Source organism: Eleutherodactylus coqui, chromosome 2, assembly GCF_035609145.1.
Source record: "Eleutherodactylus coqui strain aEleCoq1 chromosome 2, aEleCoq1.hap1, whole genome shotgun sequence".
NCBI lineage: Eukaryota > Metazoa > Chordata > Amphibia > Anura > Eleutherodactylidae > Eleutherodactylus > Eleutherodactylus coqui.
In genome coordinates this window covers 233,918,637-233,938,968 of record NC_089838.1, presented here as the reverse complement: position 1 = coordinate 233,938,968, position 20,332 = coordinate 233,918,637, and the positions used below count along the sequence as shown (strand labels likewise).

The following is a 20,332-nucleotide window of genomic DNA, read 5'->3' as shown; positions in this document are numbered from 1 at the left end:
ATCAAATAGCTACAGAGCTTAAAGGGATTCCCTAAAGCAATATACCCAGAGCTGAACTAACAAAATCCTATAAGGGCTTTGCTACCCCAATATACCAGAACATTGATTTCAGATCAATTCCTAGATACATATAATTTTCCATGAAGAATACATAAGTAGTCAAGTATCTCACTCTCTAAAGGCCCTTTTACACACAACGTTTATCGCTCAAAAGATGGCTTTTGAGCGATAATCGTTGAATGTAAATCTGCCCATCTTTTACTTTTCTGCCGACCAATGATTTTCAGTTCGGCATGAAATCCATCATTTGGCAGAAGAGTTAATAAGATGGACTGCATGATGTGTTCTGCCTGGCGAGCGCTGATTACATTGTCTCAGCTGTCTGCCCCGTGGCAGAGCAAAGGGAATTTATTCAGAGAACAGCGGGAGGTCTGTTCTCTGAATACAGCTTCCGGCGGCTCACGCGCTACTACTTGGTACTAATAGGCATTAGTACCAAGTAGTAGTTAATGCAAAATGATCTCTCAAAAGCCATCTTTTGAGCGATCATCTTTGTGTGTAAATGGGCCCTTACCTACACAATGTCAATAACCCTTGTTTGTTCTCTGTTCACACTAGTCTTGAGGCTTCTGTTTATAATTGAACAGCTTTGTAAGATCTATATTCAAAATGATACTAGCAAGTACTATCAGACCCCATTGATTCCATGGAGAGTGGCTATACATTTATCAACTTCTCCAACTATAAATGGGGACCAGGGCCAGCTATTCTTGGGATCGGTGGACAGCCTAGTAGTCACACCCCTACCGCATACAATTTTTTTGGTCTGGTCTTAACAGTCAAAAAAGTTTTGTTGTGTGACAAGTCCTCTAATCACCGCATATTAAAAAGGGATATATGCTGAATGATATTCATTGAATAAATAAATGCATGGTTGCAAGAGTCCCACACAAAAAGTTATATTTTATAACATCACATTGTAAAAGTAAAACCTAAACCAGCATAGCTATACCACCATGGCGAGACGCACACTAGCCGTAAATGTGAGTTATGCTCAAGAAGCTTGCGCACAACTTGCATTGGACATCACACAGACACCAGTCCATAAGCTGTCTGATAACATGGACACTACACATTGATATGCTTACCATTTCTTATTTCTCGTCTGTGAAACGGACAGGAATAAGACATACCATTAATCCTTTCACGTGGACCGACAGTCCATGTGAAAAAATATTCATTGCATAGCCTTGGAGGTTTATAATGGGGCAGTGTGCCATCCTTGGATTAACATGGATAGCCAACGGCCCCAAATACGCTTTTGCCAAGGCCTATGTGCAAGCAAGAAGTACATTTTACATTGTAAAATATATTAGGCGTTCTTCACAGACACAATTTGCATATTTTTTAGCCATTACCCGAAATGGATCATAGATGGATGCTAAGTGTAAGAAAAAAAGAACTTTTATTTCAATCTATTCATGTAAAACTGTAGTTCATGAACACAGGCTCATAGACAGGCCATGCAATGACATTTTTGTCCAATGTGTTAAAAAAATGACTATTTAGGATAACATGAAAGACGAAATTCACTAACCAATAAGGATAAAGGCCAGTGCGATGACAAATGTAAGAACGTATCCTCTGATTGGTTCATTGTTTTTTCCATGTCCTTTAGCGAAAAAGTGAAGTGCTTTGTAAATGTTATCCTTGCAGAGAGCCTGTGGGAAATCAATACACGCACACTTAACTTATTTCTGTGCAGTAAAAATGTTCTAGTCCACTATATGACCCTTCATCACTGAGATGATTCACTGTCTTGAACTGATTACAAAAACCTGTCATCATAGGTAGCATTAAATTTTATGGGTACAACCATATAATATTTAACCAGATAATCATTGAGACTCATCCTTTTGAGGGCGCAGTTTAAAATTGTTAACATCTTCTGTGATTTGAAAGGACTTTAGTGGTGATGATTGTGCTACAAGTAGCTCTCTCGGGCTTTAGAACTAATATTGCATGCTATTAACCCATCACCTGAATGCTCCGTTTACGGATCTTAAGGTCATAATGTTCTATGTCTACATGGAAGCTAGTTAAGGCTTGCATTGGTGCAGATGCTAATTACTGTCCGACAGATTGTCTTTAACGACTGCATGAAATGAAATAATAATGTACAAATCCTATAGAGTAAATGAAATCTATTTTAGCAATGACCTCCAATTGTACTTTTGATGCTGAGACATACTTACATCATTTATTTCACATATTATATTTGGTTTGTAATACAATTACACTAATTACTATTTGTAGTAAAGATATGCTACTTTTGCAAGTAAATCAGTGGTAAAATTGTAAAGTGTTTTGTGATACACTAGTTTCTGGCACAGACCTGCAAGATGATCTGAAATCTCACAAGACTAGGTGCTGAAGACTGAGCAGTGATGGCCAATTAGCAGAGGGTAGATAATTAGGCGATAGATGGGAGAGATCCTGAAGAAGATTATGTAAGGAGCACACTGGGGAAGGGTAGTGAAAGAGGTCTTATTGGGATTGAAGGTTAGAAGTGGTGGGTATTGCTCGTTACTAGAGGCGAGCACCACGCGATGTTCGAGTTACTTTCACTTTCATCTCTGAGACGTTAGCGCGCTTTTCTGGCCAATAGAAAGACAGGGAAGGCATTACAACTTCCCCCTGCGTCGTTCAAGCCCCATACCACCCCCCTGCAGTGAGTGGCTGGCGAGATCAGGTGTCACCCGAGTATATAAATCGGCCCCTCTCGCGGCTCGCCACAGATGCATTCTGACAGAGATCAGGGAAAGTGCTGCTGATGCCGGAGCTGCTATAGGGAGAGCGTTAGGAGTGATTTTAGGCTTCAAGAACCCCAACGGTCCTTCTTAGGGCCACATCTGACCATGTGCAGTACTGTTGAGGCTGCTTTTTGCAGTGTTGCACATTTTTTTTTTTTTTGTATATCGGCTGTGCAGAGCATTGCGTCCTTAGTCTGCAGTCATTGTACAGAGTATAGGGCCAGTACTGGTGAGGCAGGGAAAGAGATATTCAGGCTATATAGGCAGTGGGCTTTTTCCAAAAAATTGGGGAAAAATACTATATTTGGGCTGCCTGTGACCATCTTCAGTTTACTGCGTGTCTGCTGGGGGTAGTAGTCCTAATTAATACGCAGCTAAGCGTTACAGCAGGCTTGCGCAAAATTGTTTCCTGGATCTGCTGTCTCTGTTACATCAGCGCCGTCATCCCGCCAGAGGGAAACAGTATACATAATATTATACGCTGCCTACAGTATCTATCTGCTGGGGGTAGTAGTCCTAATTAATACGCAGCTAAGCGTTACAGCAGCCTGGCGCAAAATTGTTTCCTGGATCTGCTGTCTCTGTTACATCAGCGCCGTCATCCCGCCAGAGGGAAACAGTATACATAATATTATACGCTGCCGCTGCCTACAGTATCTATCTGCTGGGGGTAGTAGTCCTAATTAATACGCAGCTAAGCGTTACAGCAGGCTGGCGCAAAATTGTTTCCTGGATCTGCTGTGCGTTCTGTAAGGGAAGTCAGCCTCCAACCACAGGCCAATAAGCGGCACATTTAATTACAGCGTTCTGTTTCTGCACTACTGGTAATACAGCATGCTGAGGGGTAGGGGTAGGCCTAGAGGACGTGGACGCGGGCGAAGTCAGGGTGTGGGCACAGGCCGAGCTCCTGATCCAGGTGTATCGCAGCCGACTGCTGCGGGATTAGGAGAGAGGCACGTTTCTGGCGTCCCCACATTCATCTCACAATTAATGGGTCCACGTGGTAGACCTTTATTAGAAATTGAGCAGTGTGAGCAGGTCCTGTCGTGGATGGCAGAAAGTGCATCCAGCAATCGATCGACCACCCAGAATTCTGCGCCGTCCACTGCTGCAACTCTGAATCCTCTGGCTGCTGCTCCTTCTTCCTCCCAGCCTCCTCACTCCATTACAATGACACATTCTGAGGAGCAGGCAGACTCCCAGGAACTGTTCTCGGGCCCCTGCCCAGAATGGGCAGCAATGGTTCCGAATCCTCTCCCACCGGAGGAGTTTGTCGTGACTGATGCCCAACCTTTGGAAAGTTCCCGAGGTCCGGGGGATGAGGCTGGGGACTTCCGGCAACTGTCTCAAGAGCTTTCAGTGGGTGAGGAGGACGATGCCGATGAGACACAGTTGTCTATCACTCAGGTAGTAGTAATTGGAGTAAGTTCGAGGGAAGAGCGCACAGAGGATTCGGAGGAAGAGCAGCAGGACGATGAGGTGACTGACCCCACCTGGTTTGCTACGCCTACTGAGGACAGGTCTTCAGAGGGGGAGGCAAGTGCAGCAGCAGGGCAGGTTGGAAGAGACAGTGCGGTGGCCAGGGGTAGAGGCAGGGCCAGACCGAATAATCCACCAACTGTTTCCCAAAGCGCCCCCTCACGCCATGCCACCCTGCAGAGGCCAAGGTGCTCAAAGGTCTGGCAGTTTTTCACTGAGAGTGCAGACGACCGACGAACAGTGGTGTGCAACCTTTGTCGCGCCAAGATCAGCCGGGAAGCCAACACCACCAGCCTCACCACCACCAGCATGCGCAGACATATGATGGCCAAGCACCCCACAAGGTGGGACGAAGGCCGTTCACCGCCTCCGGTTTGCACTGCTGCCTCTCCCCCTGTGCCCCAACCTGCCACTGAGATCCAACCCCCATCTCAGGACACAGGCACTACCGTCTCCTGGCCTGCACCCACACCCTCACCTCCGCTGTGCTCGGCCCCATCCACCAATGTCTCTCAGCGCACCGTCAAGCCGTCGCTAGCGTAAGTGTTGGAGCGCAAGCGCAAGTACGCCGCCACGCACCCGCACGCTCAAGCGTTAAACGTGCACATAGCCAAATTTATCAGCCTGGAGATGCTGCCGTATAGGGTTGTGGAAACGGAGGCTTTCAAAGGTATGATGGCGGCCGCGGCCCCGCGCTACTCAGTTCCCAGTCGCCACTACTTTTCCCGATGTGCCGTCCCAGCCCTGCACGACCACGTCTCCCGCAACATTGTACGCGCCCTCACCAACGCGGTTACTGCCAAGGTCCACTTAACAACGGACACGTGGACAAGCACAGGCGGGCAGGGCCACTATATCTCCCTGACGGCACATTGGGTGAATTTAGTGGAGGCTGGGACAGAGTCAGAGCCTGGGACCGCTCACGTACTACCCACCCCCAGAATTGCGGGCCCCAGCTCGGTGCTGGTATCTGCGGCGGTGTATGCTTCCTCCACTAAACCACCCTCCTCCTCCTCCTCCTACGCAACCTCTGTCTCGCAATCAAGATGTGTCAGCAGCAGCATGTCGCCAGCAGTCGGTGTCGCGCGGTGTGGCAGCACAGCGGTGGGCAAGCGTCAGCAGGCCGTGCTGAAACTACTCAGCTTATGAGAGAAGAGGCACACGGCCCACGAACTGCTGCAGGGTCTGACAGAGCAGACCGACCGCTGGCTTGCGCCGCTGAGCCTCCAACCGGGCATGGTCGTGTGTGACAACGGCCGTAACCTGGTGGCGGCTCTGCAGCTCGGCAGCCTCACGCACGTGCCATGCCTGGCCCACGTCTTTAATTTGGTGGTTCAGCGCTTTCTAAAAAGCTACCCACGCTTGTCAGACCTGCTTGGAAAGGTGCGCCGGCTCTGCGCACATTTCCGCAAGTCCCACACGGACGCTGCCACCCTGCGCGACCCTGCAACATCGGTTTCATCTGCCAGTGCACCGACTGCTGTGCGACGTGCCCACACAGTGGAACTCTATGCTCCACATGTTGGCCAGGCTCTATGAGCAGCGTAGAGCTATAGTGGAATACCAACTCCAACATGGGCGGCGCAGCCTCCTCAATACTTTACAGAAGAGTGGGCCTGGTTGGCAGACATCTGCCAGGTCCTTGGAAACTTTGAGGAGTCTACCCAGATGGTGAGCGGCGATGCTGCAATCATTAGCGTCACCATTCCTCTGCTATGGCTCTTGAGAAGTTCCCTGAAAAGCATAAAGGCAGACGCTTTGGGCTCGGAAACAGAGGCGGGGGAAGACAGTATGTCGCTGGATAGTCAGAGCACCCTCCTGTCTATATCTCAGCTCGTTGAGGAGGAGGAGGAGCATGAGGAGGAGGGGGAAGAGACAGCTTGGCCCAATGCTGAGGGTACCCATGCTGCTTGCCTGTCATCCTTTCAGCGTGTATGGCCTGAGGAGGATCCTGAAAGTGATCTTCCTAGTGCGGACAGCCATGTGTTGCGTACAGGTACCCTGGCACACATGGCTGACTTCATGTTAGGATGCCTTCCTCGAGACCCTTGCGTTACACGCATTCTGGCCACTATGGATTACTGGGTGTACACACTGCTCGACCCACGGTATAAGGAGAACCTTTTCAGTCTCATACCCGAAGAGGAAAGGGGTTCGAGAGTGATGCTATCCCACAGGACCCTGGCGGACAAACTGATGGTAAAATTCCCATCCGACAGCGCTAGTGGCCGAAGGTGCAGTTCCGAGGGCCAGGTAGCAGGGGAGGCGCGGAGATCAGGCAGCATGTACAGCACAGGCAGGGGAACACTCTCTAAGGCCTTTGACAGCTTTCTGGCTCCCCAGCAAGACTGTGTCACCGCTCCCCAGTCACGGCTGAGTCGGCGGGAGCACTGTAAAAGGATGGTGAGGGAGTACGTAGCCGATCGCACGACCGTCCTCGGTGACGCCTCTGCCCCCTACAACTACTGGGTGTCGAAGCTGGACACGTGGCCTGAACTCGCGCTGTATGCCCTGGAGGTACTTGCTTGTCCTGCGGCTAGCGTCTTGTCAGAGAGGGTGTTTAGTGCGGCTGGGGGAATCATCACAGATAAGCGTACCCGCCTGTCAACCGACAGTGCCGACAGGCTTACACTCATCAAGATGAACAAAGCCTGGATTTCCCCAGACTTCTCTTCTCCACCAGCGGACAGCAGCGATACCTAAACAATATGTGGGCTGCACCCGTGGATGGAAGCATTGTTCTCTATCACCATCAAAAACGTGGACCTTTTAGCTTCATCAATCTGTGTATAATATTCATCCTCCTCCTCCTGCTCCTCCTCCTGAAACCTGACGTAATCATGCCGAACGGGCAATTTTTCTTAGGCCCACAAGGCTCAGTCATATAATTTTCGTAAACAATTTTTATACGTTTCAATGCTCATTAAAGCGTTGAAACTTTCACCTGATCCAATTTTTATTTTAACTGGGCTGCCTCCAGGCCTAGTTACAAATTAAGCCACATTAACCAAAGCGATTAATGGGTTTCACCTGCCCTCTTGGTTGGGCATGGGCAATTTTTCTGACGTACATTAGTACTGTTGGTACACCAATTTTTGGGGCCCTCGCCTACAGTGTAATCCAATTAATTTTTTGCCCACCTGTATTAAAGCTGACGTTACATCAGCTGTGAGGGGCACTGCAATGGGATACATTTATGTACAGCCGGTGGGTTCCAGGGAGCCACCCATGCTGTCGGTCCACACGGAGTTGTAACTGCATGTGTAAACTTCTAAAGAACCCCAGTCTGACTGGGGCATGCAGTGTGGGCTGAAGCCCACCTGCATTAAACATGACATTACCTCAGCTGTGATGGGCAATGCAATGGGATATATTTATGTACCGCCGGTGGCTTCCTGGCACCCACCCATGCTGTCGATCCACACGGAGTTGTAACTGCATGTGTCCACTTCTAAAGAACCCCAGTCTGACTGGGGCATGCAGTGTGGGCCGAAGCCCACCTGCATTTAATCGGACGTTACCTCAGCTGTGATGGGCACTGCAATGGGATACATTTATGTACAGCCGGTGGGTTCCAGGGAGCCACCCATGCTGTCGGTCCACACGGAGTTGTAACTGCATGTGTCCACTTCTAAAGAACCCCAGTCTGACTGGGGCATGCAGTGTGGGCCGAAGCCCACCTGCATTAAACATGACATTACCTCAGCTGTGTTGGGCAATGCAATGGGATATATTTATGTACCGCCGGTGGCTTCCTGGCACCTACCCATGCTGTCGGTCCACACGGAGTTGTAACTGCATGTGTCCACTTCTAAAGAACCCCAGTCTGACTGGGGCATGCAGTGTGGGCCGAAGCCCACCTGCATTTAATCGGACGTTACCTCAGCTGTCCAGGGCACTGCAATGGGATACATTTATGTACAGCCGGTGGGTTCCAGGGAGCCACCCATGCTGTGGGTGAACACGGAATTCCCATTGCGGAGTTGTACCTGCCTGTGACTATTTATAAAAAACCGTGGTCTGACTGGGGCATGCAGACACCTTGACAGAATGAATAGTGTGTGGCACATAGGTTCCCCATTGCTATGCCCACGTGTGCAGCTCCTGATGGCGGTGGCACAGGATTATATTTCTCATTGCTTCTGTACAGCATTGTGGGCTATCGCCCCGCCCCTTTTAAAGAGGGTCGCTGCCTAGCCGTGCCAACCCTCTGCAGTGTGTACCTGCGGTTCCTCCTCATGGCAGACGCACTTATAAATAGACATGAGGGTGGTGTGTCATGAGGGCAGCTGAAGGCTGCGCAGGGACAATTTGGTGTGCGCTGTGGACACTGCGTCGTGCAGGGGGGGGGGGTTGGGCAGCATGTAACCCAGGAGAAGTGGCAGCGGAGTGTCATGCAGGCAGTGATTGTGCTTTGTTGGAGGTAGTGTGGTGCTTAGCTAAGGTATGCATTGCTAATGAGGGCTTTTCAGAAGTAAAAGTTGTTGGGAGCGGGGGGGGGGGGGGGGGGGGGGCAACTCTTGCCGCTATTGTGGCTTAATAGTGGGACCTGGGAACTTGAGATGCAGCCCAACATGTAGCCCCTCGCCTGCCTTATCCGTTGCTGTGTCGTTCCCATCACTTTCTTGAATTGCCCAGATTTTCACAAATGGAAACCTTAGCGAGCATCGGCGATATACAAAAATGCTCGGGTCGCCCATTGACTTCAATGGGATTCATTACTCGAAACGAACCCTCGAGCATCGCGAAAATTTCGTCCCGAGTAACGAGCACCCGAGCATTTTGGTGTTCGCTCATCTCTAATTATAACTTGAATTGGATTCTCTGGGTAATAGGCAACCTGTGAAGGGATTGGCAGCGAGGAGAGGCAGGAGAGTAACAGGGGAAAAATTGGGTAGATAAACGAGGCAGCAGAGTTGAGGATGGATTGAAGGGGCACAAGGCTTTGGAGGAAGCAAGAAGAGAAGGAGGATATAGTTAAAAGATACTCCGGGATTCTGGATAGAAGAGAGGTAATATTTGGGCCACAAAGGTATATTTGAGTGTCATCAACATAAAGGTAGAACTGAAAGCTATGGGATAGCTGTCCTAGACCATAAGTGTAGATGAAGAAGAATAGCAGTCTTAGTATGGAACCTTGGGGGATACCGACAAAGAGAGGGCAAGGCAAGAATGTGACGTGAAAGTGGGAGACACTAAACATTCAGTCAGTGAGATACAGGGAGATTCAGGAAAGGGCCAAGTTTGTGATGCCAAGGGAGGAGAAAGTTTGCAGCAGGTGGGAGTGATCAACCATGTCATAGGCAGAGGACAGGTCTAAGAGGAGGAGCACAGAGTAATGCTTCGAGGCTTTTGCAATTAGCAAATTATTGTCTACTTTGGTTAGGGCAATTCCGGTAGAGTGGTGGAGTTGGAAGCTGGATTGCAGTTGGTCAACCAGTGAGTTGGAGGAGAGGTAGGAGAACAGTTCAAAGTTAACGTGCTGTTCTAGAAGTTGTGATGCAAAAGAGAGCATTGATATGCGGTGGTAGCTGGAGAGAGAGGAAGGATTAAGGGATTTTTTTTGAGGATGGCTATGATGGATGCATGTTTAAAAGACAAAGGAAAGATTCTGTTAGTAAGCAAGAGGTTCAATAGGTGGGTTAGGGCTGGGATGAAGACAGTGGTAAGGTTGGGGATGAGGTAGGATGGGATTAGTTCAAGTGCACAAGTAGTAGGGTGCGATTTGGAGAGTAAGGTGGAGAGCTTGTTCTCAGTAACAGTGGGTAAGGAAGTTAAAGGGGGAGAGGACGCAGTAGAGGTGCAGAGGGGTTCTAGGGACTTTGAAGCTTTTTCTAATGTTGTCAATCTTGTCTTTGAAGTGTGTCACAAAGTCCTCGGCAGAGATGAAAGATGCAGGATAGCGTTGAGGGACAGAGAATGGAGTTGAATGTTTTAAATACTTGCCTGGGGTTGTGAGAGCGGTAGGATATGAGAGTGGTGAAGTGCTGCTGTTGGCGGAGGCGAGTGCAGATTTGAAGTTAAGGATCGCCTGTTTGAACAATGTAAAGTCTATTGGGGAAGGGGTTTTCCTCCATTGGTTCTCTGCAACCCTGGAGGCTTGTCTCAGTTTTTTTGTCAGGTCAGTAACCATGGTTGCCTATTGATACACTGAGTCCTTTTTCATGGTATAATTTGAATTTGTGTTAAAAAAGCAGCTCTTTGAAAGCAGCAATAATATGTATATTCCTTAATTAAGTAGGTCTGCTATCCACCTTTAATGATAGTTATGGATGATTCAACTAGCTAACATAACAGTATTGCTAGGATTATTGTTTATTCATAGTCTAGTGAAAAAGCTGCCGTCTACGATGTTGCTATGACTGTAATGCCAAGTGCATTTGCACGCTATGCAAATATTTTAAGGCCAGGTTCACACGAGGCAGTTTGGTGCATCATTTGAGTTGAGAGAGCTTGCACTTTTAGGCATCAATCCATTTTTTTCTGGAAAAAATGCACCAAAAACTGAATCAAATCTGGGCAGTGGGTGCAAAGTTTAAACAGTTTCATATAGAGAATTCATTGTAAAAAGTGGGTGGAAAACATGTGACATTGTTTTTAGTACAGATAAAAGAATATCTGGAGCATGTTAAATTAATGGCATATCTGCTGTACCTGAAATACTTTAGGTGCACTGACAAGTGATGCAAGAGCCGAGGACAGCGTGGCTGAGAAAATCCCGGCAACGATCAGGGGACCAAATCCTGAAACCATACTCATCACCTACAAAACATCAAAGACAATAAGACAAGCTGTGTGTGATGTTGTGACAATCCTGCGTCAGAATGAAAAAGTCACATCTCAAGAGCAGAGAACCCAGGTTGGAACACAGAGTATAATAGCTTTACCTGAAACGTTCACAGAGCCATTATATTTGACATTTTTGTTCTCTTTTCTTATGATAATTAAAATGTTAACTCTTTCAACCAGAAGAGTCTAGATGTATTGTGATACTGCAATTACTGTAGTATTGGGCTAAGAGCCTTTGCCATACCATCACCATCAGGTTCCTAATTTACAAACCTTTTCTTGCTACAGTGTACACACCCCTGATAAAATGCCATGCTTTTGTCATGCTAAAAAATCTAACAAAGATTGGGGATGTGTTTGTGCTCAAAATTAGCCAATCACATTTAAACGCATGTTAAATAATAGTCAGTACTCCGTTGCCATTATTTACAGTGTTTCTGATTTACCCCATATAAAATTCAACTGTTATACCATGTTTTCCCAAAAATAAGACCCTGTCTTACATTAAATTTTTGCCCCAAAAGAGGCACAGGAGCTTTTTTCAGGGGTTGTCTTATACTCATCTAGCAGGCGCCATCCGTGGCCCCTCTGCTGGTCTCTGGTGCTCCAGCAGCCTCCATTCAGTCCTCAGCACCGACTGAGAAGTGCTTGCTGGTAACAGGGTTTAAAAATCCCTGCCTCCAGCAAGCGATTGCTCAATTAGTTCTTGAGCGCCACAGCTCAGCCAATCAGAGTTGGTGCTCAATGAATCAATCACAGCCATTCAATGCAATGCTGTGATTGGTTTATTGAGTGCCAGCTCTGATTGGCTGAGCCACGGCACTCAAGAACCGGTCAGAGCAATTGCTAGCTGGAGGTGGGGTTAACAAACCCCATTACCAGCAAGCAATGCTCTGTCACCTCTGAGAACTGCACAGAAACCTGCTAGAGCGCTGGAGACCCGTGGGAGAGACCCAGACAGTGCTTGTTAGGTGAGTATTGCAGTTTTTTTCATGTAGTGTAGCTAGGGCTTATTTTCAGGGTAGGGCTTATATTTCAAGCCCACCACCAAAAAAATCAGGGTAGGACTTATTATTGGAGTAAGTCCTATTTTCACAGAAACACGGTAGTAGGATTTCCTTGCTGTATTTTTTGTTGCATTTTTCAACAAAAGCCTAAAGAATTTACAACACATCAAAGGGATCTGATTCTTGAAAGGTATCAGTCAGGAGAAGGGGACCAAAAAATTTCCAAGGCATTACATATACCATGGAACACAGTAAAGATGGTAATCAAAAAGCAGATTCAATTTGGCACAACAGTGATGTTACCAGGAACTGGATGTCCCTCAAAAATTGATGAAAATTGGTCCAGGAGGCTGCCTACAGCAACAATAAAGGAGCTGTAAGAATTTCTGGCAAGTACTGGTTGTGTAATGCATGTGACAACCATCTCCTATATTCTTCATATGTCTGGGCTGAAGAGTAGGGGGGCAAGAAGTAAGCCTTTTCTAACAAAGAAAAACATCCAAGCCCAGACATGTTTTGCCAAAATCTACATCAAGTCTGCCAGAAGTATGTGGGAGAACGTATTATGGTCTGATGAGACCAAAGTTGAACATTTTCAGCCTAGTTCCATAGGTAAATTTAGCACAAAATGCAGTACTGCACACCACCAAAAGAAGACCATTCCCACAGTGAAGATGGTGGAGGCAGCATTATGCTTTGGGGCTGGTTTTCTGCTACTGGAACTGGGGCTTTAGTCAACATGAAGGGAATTATGAACAGTTCCAACTATCAGTCCATTTTGGCACAAAACCTTCAGAACTAAAAAGCTGAAGATGAAGAGGAATTTCACCTTTCGGTGCAACAACGACCCAAAGCAGACCTCCAAATTAACAAAACAATGGCTTCACTAGAAGTATGTCAAAGTTTTTGAATTGGCTAAGCCAGAGTCCAGATCTGAATCCCATTAAAAATCTGTGGGTTGACCTGAAGAGGGCGCTATACACGAGATACTCTCATAATATCTCAGATTTGGAGTGCTTTTGCAAGAAAAACTGCCAAGTCAAGATTGGAAGATTTGCAAAGATTGCCAAGTCAATACTGATAGACAAATACCCAAAAAGACCAAATGCTATCAAAAGGTACATCAATAAAGTATTAGTTTATGGTGTGTATAGTTATGCAACCACATTATTTTTTTAAACATTTTTCCACCCTAAAATATTTCTTTTTTTTTTGCAATGGAATTGTCCAGATACCGGGTCACATTGAAGGTAAAAATAATTCTAAAATGATTTATCTTTGTCGTTTTTTTTAAGGTGACAGAAACATGGCATTTTAACATAGGTGTGTAGATTTTTGTCTATCCACTCTAGATGCAATGCCCATACAGCATCAGAGACAGTATGCAATTATTGATTCCTATCACATTCATACAGAACTGACAGAAAATGAACCTCCATATGCCTCCATTTGAAATCACAAGTAATTATATGTACAGAAGATGCCTCAAGCACTTCAATGGCAGCTCTATTACAGCTCTGTTTGTACAGCCATGTGTAATAGACCTGACTGGACTCAATAATAGAGGAAAGATTTGGACCAAGTTATCTACTTGGTCATTTTTTATGTAAAACAAATAAATAAGTGACTACACAGATTGGTCGGCCATCTGTCTGCCAGTGTTTATCTGATATCCATTTTCACACTGCAGAAATTTTTTGTGTGGGTATGAGGACATAATATCAATCTTCAGATGCAAAGCAAATCTGTTGTGGTTTTCTTGTGAAGCTGTCAACTGTGCCTAAATCTGCAATGCAACATTTATAAAAGGCGGCATAAATTTCCACCTGTTCTGAAATATGGCTACTCTGAAAACTGTAATGATGTACTGGGTCTAAACAGTCTTGGTAAATCTTAGAAATCTACGCACTATGGATCTGTAATATGGCACACAAAAAAATTATATATATATATATATATATATGCACATAACATATATATTCAAATATTTAAAAATGTGTATATATATATATATATATTTATTTAATATACAGAATGGCCACTTTAATTCAAATGGGTGTTGAGGTCGTCCTGCATGAATATCGACCCATGAAGACAGGACAGGTTCTTGCATTAGCTACAAATTGGATGGAGATACTGAAATGGTCTGAATAGCTGACAGAAATAGTTCATCGATGCAGGCTGCTTTCCCAAAATTCTGACTCTCCCATCGGCATGGTGCAACAGAAGTCTGGATTCTTCTAATCAGGCCATATTTTTCTACTGCTCCATGAACCAATTTTTGTGCTACTTTGCTCACTAGACTCTTGTCTTTCTGTTCTCCTAGTCAGCAATGGCGCTCAGACTGGTCATCTGCTGTCATATTTGCTGATGAATGATGAGTTCATGCATTTGGACGTATTAGTTAAATCAGCACCTGGCAGGATACTGAGCTGAACTGCTGTTGATTGTCAGTCTCTCCTTGGCTGAGCTTGCGGTCAGAGCCTGGTCCTGGATTGCTCAGTTACCTACCGCATCTCAAACTAAGTAATGCGTTTGTTTTCTTTTCGAGTTTTGGTATTCTTGTGTCCTTTCCCTTCCCCTTGTAGGGTCAACTAGGGGCCGAGGCACGCGATCAGGGCCATCCTTTTTGGGACGATCGTGCTGCTTTCAGGCATGGTCCTTCCCTAAGTTTGGTTATATAGGGATAGTGTTTCCCCTATTTTGGTTCTATTTCTTGCTTTGTCATTTGTTCTTTTGCATTTGTGGGAGATCTGTGGGTAACAGATTCAGCGAGTCCAGGAATGGGCGCGACAAGATGATCTTTAAGAAGAGAGATGGCTTATATCTCTTAATTACTTCTTATGGTTTTATTTTAAATTGATTGAAACTACATACATAGTAGTAGGATCAAGGTGCAGTTATATGTTTGCCGTATATATATATATAGCTGGTTGTATCCCCGTTTCAGTGGACATGTATCGTTATTTCATTCAGTATCTTATATGCTTAGTTTTAAGCTCAGGAAGAAGTTAATATAAGAAGGAAGAAGACTTGGTTATTGAAGGAACTAATGTATACTGTTTTGCCATTATGAATTATATTGACCGTTGAGAAGCTAAATAGAAAGTTATTGGCAATAATGAAAATAGCCTATAAAACGCCCCATTATGTTTTATGCCTAATACAATGTGCACTGCTGTTTCAGAAGCCAATGATCAATACTCACTTGAAAGTTATTCATCAGCCCATAGTTACATTTCTGATATTCACATATGGAGAAATCATAACCAAGCTGGCAGGCAGCCGATCCATTGCAGTTTATGGCAGAAGTGATTGTATCATTGATGTTCCCAGTGGCATCACGCACTACTGATGCAGCTATAGAGTAAAACAAACAGAGGTTTATTGTTTTTCATATACAACTGTAATGTTATTGGCATTCACAAAGACAAAGGAAAATGAGAAGCTAGAGAGAACAAAATATAGAAAATGTGAAATATCCATTAATGAGATCTAGCCAATGATTCCAGGTATGCCACTGTGTTATTACTATGAAAAGCAGGGAGTGTTTTCTTTCAAAATTATAACATTTAAGATATCAACGGCCTTACAGGAATAGTAAATTATTGCTTATGGACAGAGGTGTAACTTGAATCTGATGGGCCAGAATTCACAGTCTGTAACAAGGCCCCCAACTATGAGTCTTCATTCATAGTTCTTGCTTCCTTAAATTTGCAATAGAGAACTCATGAGCCCCCTAGGGCTGCAGGCCCCAAGTGTGACAGCATTTTCTGCATCCATTATAGTTATGCCTCCGACATTGTCCTTACGCACAAGATTACATTTTTCCTAAGTAGTCCTCAGTTGTCCCTACTGGTACCCCTGTCTAAAACACTGTCCCTGAAAACTAAAGACCACCAGGATCCAGACAAACAGCAAACAAGAAATGCAAAAAGAAAAGCAGCATGTTTTATCTTGGTGCCTATAATTCGCATAATACACCCTCATCTCCTTTATAGGCTTCAATGAGTACTATGTAGTACAGAGAGAAAGCAGAAGTGTTACTTCCGATTTTCGACTCATCGATCATATGACCACCATGTTCCCCCTGTCACAGCAATACTGCAGGGTCCTAGCAGACCCTGACCAGCTCTGTCAGTGACTATTGTCCATGGAAGCCCCAGACATTACCCGTGTAACTGGGGCTTCCATGGATGGTCCAGCTATAGTTCGAAAGTGTGAAATTAAAAATAAAAAAGACCATGTGAATGACCCTCAGAGGTCTTATATGGCAACACGGGGAATATAAATATTAAAAAATAGTTACAAAAATAAGTTAAAAAGAATTACAGAATAAAATAAAAGAAATACATATAAAAAAGAAAATGACCCATACCTGAAGCCAACTAAAACCGTCACCAAATGTGCCTGTAATCCCAAACTATATAAATTATATATCAAAACATCCAAAATAAAATGAGGAACCCATTTCCATACTTGATTTTAGTGTAAATATACAAGTTTTAAAAATAAACATAAATGCAGTGAAATAGCTCTAAGGCCTTAGTCAGGCGGGCGTTTTTTGCCGCGATTTGCGCATGCGCATGCGTCCGGCGATTTTATAAAACCATTGCTTTGCAATGGTATCGGACACATGAGCGCTTTTTATGCACTCGTCCGATAAATTATAGAACAGAAATCGCAGATCGCACCTATCTGCGATCTGCGATTCCTGTTCTCTTCTCTATATGCGCTCAATGGGGCCGGCGGCAGCAGCACCGACCCCATTGAGAACAAATAGAAGACAAATCATTCTTCTCTGCCACAGCTGTAACAGCTGTGACAGAGAAGAACGATGTTTGCCCATTGAATTCAATGGAGCCGGCAATACAGCCGCTCCATTGAAAGCAATGGGCTGCCGGCGTGCGCGGGGTGAATTGTCGGGAAGGGCTTAAATATATAAGCCCTTCCCTGCAATTCATCCTAAAATGTGTTAAAATAAAAAAAAAATTGTATACTCACCTTTCCGCTGCAGCCGGAGTCCAGCCGCGGCCGCTGTCAGTTCTCCTGAACTGCTTCTCGGCACTATTCAGCCGGCGGGGCTTTAAAATCCCCGCCTGCTGAATGATCTGCCTCTGATTGGTCACAGCCCTGACCAATCAGAGGCAGGTTTCACTCACACACCCATTCATGAATTCATGAATGGGTGAGTGACTGCTGCCTCTCAGCGCTGAGCCAATCAGGGGCAGGTCTGACTCACATCCATTCATGAATTCATGAATGGGTGTGAGTGAGACATTCCTCTGATTGGCTCAGCGCTGAGCCAATCAGGGGGCAGGTCTGACTCACACCCCCTTCACACCCACTGCAGGACGGCCGCGCGGAGCTCCGGCTGCCGGGAGAAGGTGAGTACATATATATTTTTTTATTTTTACACATTTTAGGATAAATTGCAGGGAAGGGCTTATATACCTAAGCCCTTCCCGACAATTCATCCCGGGCTCGCCCGCAGCGCATTGCTTTAAATGGAGCCGGCTCTATTGCCATCTCCATTGAATGCAATGCGCTGGACAGCTCCGGCCCGTTTCTAATGAAACGCGGCTAGGAGCAGATTTTCGGGCGATTTGCGGGCGACTTGTGCACACCGGTCACGCGATTTGCGGATGCGCATCCGTCATGCGATCCGCAAATCGCGTGAAAAAACGCCCGTGTGACTAAGGCCTAAATGTCACAGGGGGGAAAAAGCAGCAAACATAATTTTGGTAGCTGGACTAAAATGAATAGGGCAGTAAAACCACCACCCTAAAATTTGTCTGATCCTTAAAGGGGTTGTCTCACGCCGAAACGTTTTTTTTTTAATTCAATAGGCCCCCCGTTCGGCGCGAGAAACGTGCATGTGTTAAAAAAAAAAAAACGGGTAGGACTTACCCGAATCCCCGCGCTGCGGCGACTTCTTCCTTCTTCTTACTTACCTTAGTAAGATGGCCGCCGGGATCTTCACTGTGCGGTCCATTGCCGATTCCAGCCTCCTGATTGGCTGGAATCGGCACACGTGACGGGGCGGAGCTACGAGGAGCAGCTCTCCGGCACGAGCGGCCCCATTCAGAAGAGAGGAGACCGCACAGCGCAAGCGCGTCTAAAATCGCCAGAAGAGGCGATTTTAGACGGATCCATGGAGACGAGGACGCCAGCAACGGAACAGGTAAGTGAATAACTTCTGTATGGCTCATAATTAATGCACGATGTATATTACAAAGTGCATTAATATGGCCATACAGAAGTGCATAACCCCAAATGCTTTCATGAGACAACCCCTTTAAGGGCTTAAAAATTATTAGAATAGTGGAAAAACACAAAAACACAATCAAAGAAAAAGAAGAATGCAGTTATGTTTGCTGTCGTAAAGTTGGCAATGTGAATGCAAAGAATGCATGGAATTATCTATAAATCTGCACCCCATTCTTTTTACTATGACGGTTATTAAAATTCCTATTACAGTGATTGACCTTACAGCTAGAACTCTAAAATACCGTAACCCATTGATCAAGTTACTCACCTACACATATACCTACTCCTAAATAGGCAACAGTGGTGATGAAAATGGCCAGCATCGTTCCCTTCGGAATAGCAGCTTGTGGATCCTGATAAGTAAAAACTTTTTACATATATGATGATGTACGTATTTTAAGAAAACATCAGAGACATTTATTGACCCCTTAAGAACCAAGCTTATTTTTTGCGTTATTTTGCTTCCTCCCACTCGTTGAAGCTAAAACAGTTTTTTTTAGTCACTGTTTTCCAGGCATCATTCTGGGATAGATTTAAGTTCTCTTATCTTTAAGTTAAAACACATAGACATAGCATTTTAAAGCATTTACCATTTGCCTGAAATGCCATATATTTATATGTTTATTACTTTTGGTGACTTTTATTGAATAAACATTTTTTTGTGTAGAAAAATGTTCATTGTAGTTTTTTAAGTTTCTTAAATGATTCATTACCGTTTTCTACATGGCAATAGGGGCTTTAACTATTTTACATTTATTTTTGTTATGTAATGTAATGTATAGAATGGACAGACTGCCTGGTTGTCTGTATATTCAAGGTATGCTCTGACAGGCAGCATCACTAAACAGACCAGATGGCCCTTGTTGCACTACATCTGCTAGTGTACTGGTATAGAAAAGGTCGCTAGTGATCGTGTTGCTGAAGGGGTCAAGCAGTGAGGATCCTCTTTCCCTTGGGAGAAAGGCTATCGGTGTGCTTGTGATCTCCGGATACACGAACAAGGGCATGTGACAATCTACTGCTGCCTTAATTATGTAGGAAGGCATTAAAGAGGCTCCTTTGGAGATACAATATAAAGTGTGGCCACTTTATTTAGGTATTTCTTAGTTGCTTTATATCTCATATTGTGTTCTTAAAACTACGTAGCGCAGAGGTTATTGTCACAAGCTATGCGAAAGTCTTTAAAAAATAGCTGCAGCTCTAATGATGTGGCTGCTGGATGTAGTTTTTAGGACATCAGTAACTGATCATAAGGATCATAATTTTTTTATCTATGTAATTATCATATATATTTGATTTCATTTTATTACACACATAAAAAAATTACTGTAAGACCTAAGGCTGTCTTCTAGAGATGAGCGAACGTACTCGGTAAGGCCGATTTCGCAATCGAGCACCGCGATTTTCGAGTACTTCACTACTCGGGGGCACTGTGGGGCGTGGCGTGGTGGAGCGGGGGGGTAGCAGCATGGAATAGGGGAGAGCCCTCTCTCTCTCCCTCTCCCCCCCACTCCCCTCTGCAACCCCCCGCTCACCCACAGCGCCCCCGAGTACTTTTCACCCGAGTAGTGAAGTACTCGAAAATTGCGGTGCTCAATTGCGAAATCGGCCATACCGTGTACGTTCGCTCATCTCTACTGTCTTCACATATGGAGGAAATGCTGCTGAGAAGAGAAGAGCTCTAAAATCTCCTTCACATGGTGTCGAAATTTTCTGCCACGAATCCACAGCGCTTTTAAAAAACGCTGCTGATTTTAAACCGGAGCATGTCTATTTATGCTACATAATTCAACACCCTGGGATAGAAGGGTTAAATCCCACAGCAGATTTACCACAAAAACTGGATTTGGCCACTGTGGCTTCCCAGCATAAGTACTGTGGGTTTTCGGCTGTGGAATGCCTGCAGCGATTATGCTTAGAGCGCCTACTATCAAGGCTACTGCGACGGGCACTATTATTCTGTCACATCAGACG

At 45.2% G+C, this 20,332-nt stretch overlaps 1 protein-coding gene across 1 annotated transcript in view; it reads right to left on the bottom strand.

Moving 5' to 3' along the window:
- Positions 1 to 20,332, bottom strand: part of SLC12A1 (solute carrier family 12 member 1) — a 136,633-nt gene that overhangs the window by 63,923 nt on the left and 52,378 nt on the right. The window contains exons 9-12 of the mRNA XM_066589972.1: positions 18,627 to 18,711; positions 15,297 to 15,448; positions 10,947 to 11,054; positions 1,598 to 1,721 (exon numbers count right to left, since the gene is read on the bottom strand). Of these exons, the coding sequence (XP_066446069.1) occupies positions 1,598 to 1,721; positions 10,947 to 11,054; positions 15,297 to 15,448; positions 18,627 to 18,711 (469 nt within the window). The remainder of the gene's footprint in view (positions 1 to 1,597; positions 1,722 to 10,946; positions 11,055 to 15,296; positions 15,449 to 18,626; positions 18,712 to 20,332) is intronic.